At 33.9% G+C, this 2164-nt stretch overlaps 1 protein-coding gene across 1 annotated transcript in view; it reads right to left on the bottom strand.

Moving 5' to 3' along the window:
- PANK3 (pantothenate kinase 3) overlaps nucleotides 1-2164 on the bottom strand; it is a 32079-nt gene that overhangs the window by 14250 nt on the left and 15665 nt on the right. Inside the window, exons 3-4 of the mRNA XM_042780804.1 lie at nucleotides 2070-2161; nucleotides 8-93 (exon numbers count right to left, since the gene is read on the bottom strand). Coding sequence (XP_042636738.1) covers nucleotides 8-93; nucleotides 2070-2161 — 178 coding nt within the window. The remainder of the gene's footprint in view (nucleotides 1-7; nucleotides 94-2069; nucleotides 2162-2164) is intronic.

Genomic DNA, 2164 nt, shown 5'->3' on the forward strand with positions numbered 1-2164 from the left:
CTGTCACCTTTGGATGCCATTTCAAGAGCCTCTTCAAAACTTTCACAGCCAGTCAGTAAGCTACATAAACCTAGAAAGGTACCTCCTCCAAGGCTAAAGAAAATAAAGAAACTTGGTAAACTATATTTACATAGTGTATTCATTCACTAAAGTAAAAGAGTAAAACATTTACTTACTTAATAAACATATTACTAAGAGCTGAAGTGTTAACATGATAAAGTAAAGTAAGTAAAACCAAACTTGTCAAATATAGGAATAACCCAAAGAAATAAACCACTTGACTTGGTACAAACAACATGAGGACAAGAGGGTATCTTTTATACCTTCCAAAGCCTTCACCTCTTAAGTTATGTTTTACAGTTGTCCAAAAACTTATTTCTGTGTGTATGAAAATGTGAAAGTGTTAAAGACCAGTGAATTTTTTAGGATCATATGAACTAGGAGGAGAAAACTCATAATTCAAAAATGGTTTCTAGGTAAATAATTTGTGAAAGGCTTATTTAATTCACTGACAGTGTTGCAATTAATTCAATGATACATTTAACATATTCTACAAACATAGTGAGGAAATTTATGTCAGGTCGGTTATGGTAATGATAGAAATTTACTTGGTTCCATTATTCTTTTGGATATGCTCACAAAGTGAATTCACATCTCTCAAGTGCCCAAAAGCAAAACTTTTGCTTCCTAGTCCTCATCTTCATTTGTTTCTAAACACATTTGAATTTACTTGAGAGTGAATTTCTGTCTTTCTAAATTAGCTGAAGTCAAAAAATAAAATAAAATTAGTTGAACCAGGTAGTACTTGCTTGTTTAATTCTTAGGTATCGAGAACTAAAATGGTGGTAACATTTAAACCTCCATAAGAATAAAGTACTACTTTAAAACTAAAATGAGATATTTCACAAGTTAATCTAATACCCCCAAACCTTTCTTCTCAGTTAAATAATAGGAGTTTCCACTACCTCTTAAAAGACAAAAACAAAAGTACCTAAAAGATTCATAGAAAAAATTTAAAATCACATTACTATTTAAAGTATTACAGAAAAATTTTTGTGGTATTTGAACATTTATGTTATCTGATAAAGAACTCACATTAAATCCATCAAGTAAGAATTAATTACAATGCTGCCTAAAGTTGCTAATCAAATGTCAATATTCAGCATGTGATAAGCTTTATGCTTAAATACATCTGTGAGAAAGTGAAAAATGGGGAAAGATGAAAAATGCTGAGGGAAAAAAAATACATAAAAATAGAAATAGATATTATACAATTTTGTCATCACCCCTCTGTCATTTTCTTGTATTGTGGTAGCCTGTATGTTGCTCTGATGCTATGCCATCAGTATTTCAAATACCAGCATTATCCACAGTGGACAGGTTTCAGCAGAGCTTCCAGACTCAGACAAGAAAAAAAGGCCTGGTGATCTATGTCCAAATATTAGCCAATGAAAACTTCATAGATCGCAACAGAACACTGTCCGCCTCATATGCCTGGGACATGTCATCAGGAGGAATCAACTGCTGGAGATGTTTAGTAAGCTAGAAAACTAGTGAGGGCAAGGAAGACCCTCAGTGACATGGACTGGCACAACAGCTGCAATGATGGACCTGAACATGCCAGTAATTGTGAAGGTAAGGCAGTATGTAGCAACGTTTCATTCTGTTGTACACAGGATGCCCTAAGTTGGGATGACTCCACAGCAGGGAGCTATCTGTCTGTCCAAGTTTGGCAATCAACAGAACATTGTCTCTTGGAAGTAAATGTTCTTTGGTTAAACACTGAAGTTACTAGAATAATTCCAGATAAAAATTCACTCTTATCATTGTGGAAATTTTGATGCCAACTGATAGTAATCAATAATAAATACTTAATGATTATAGTTGACTGCTTATACACATACCTTAGAAAGAGATATTACTTGTAACATTTTAACTTATACTTACACACCTACACATTTGCTGTTGCACAAATACATATATTTTCCAGGTAAGTGAGCACTGATACATTCGTAACTTCTGTGTGTGAAACAATGTGAATGCTGCAGTAAGACCAAAAAGGTTTCTACCTTGTTCCAGTCACTCGTTTATAGTTGTCTTTGGAATGGACTGCTAAAATACTGACTCCCGAACCAATGTTCACTACCAGTAGTGGATAGGGATC

Source organism: Orycteropus afer, unplaced genomic scaffold (assembly GCF_000298275.1).
Source record: "Orycteropus afer afer isolate SDZICR_OR568_19922 unplaced genomic scaffold, OryAfe1.0 scaffold00062, whole genome shotgun sequence".
Classification (NCBI taxonomy): Eukaryota; Metazoa; Chordata; class Mammalia; order Tubulidentata; family Orycteropodidae; genus Orycteropus; species Orycteropus afer.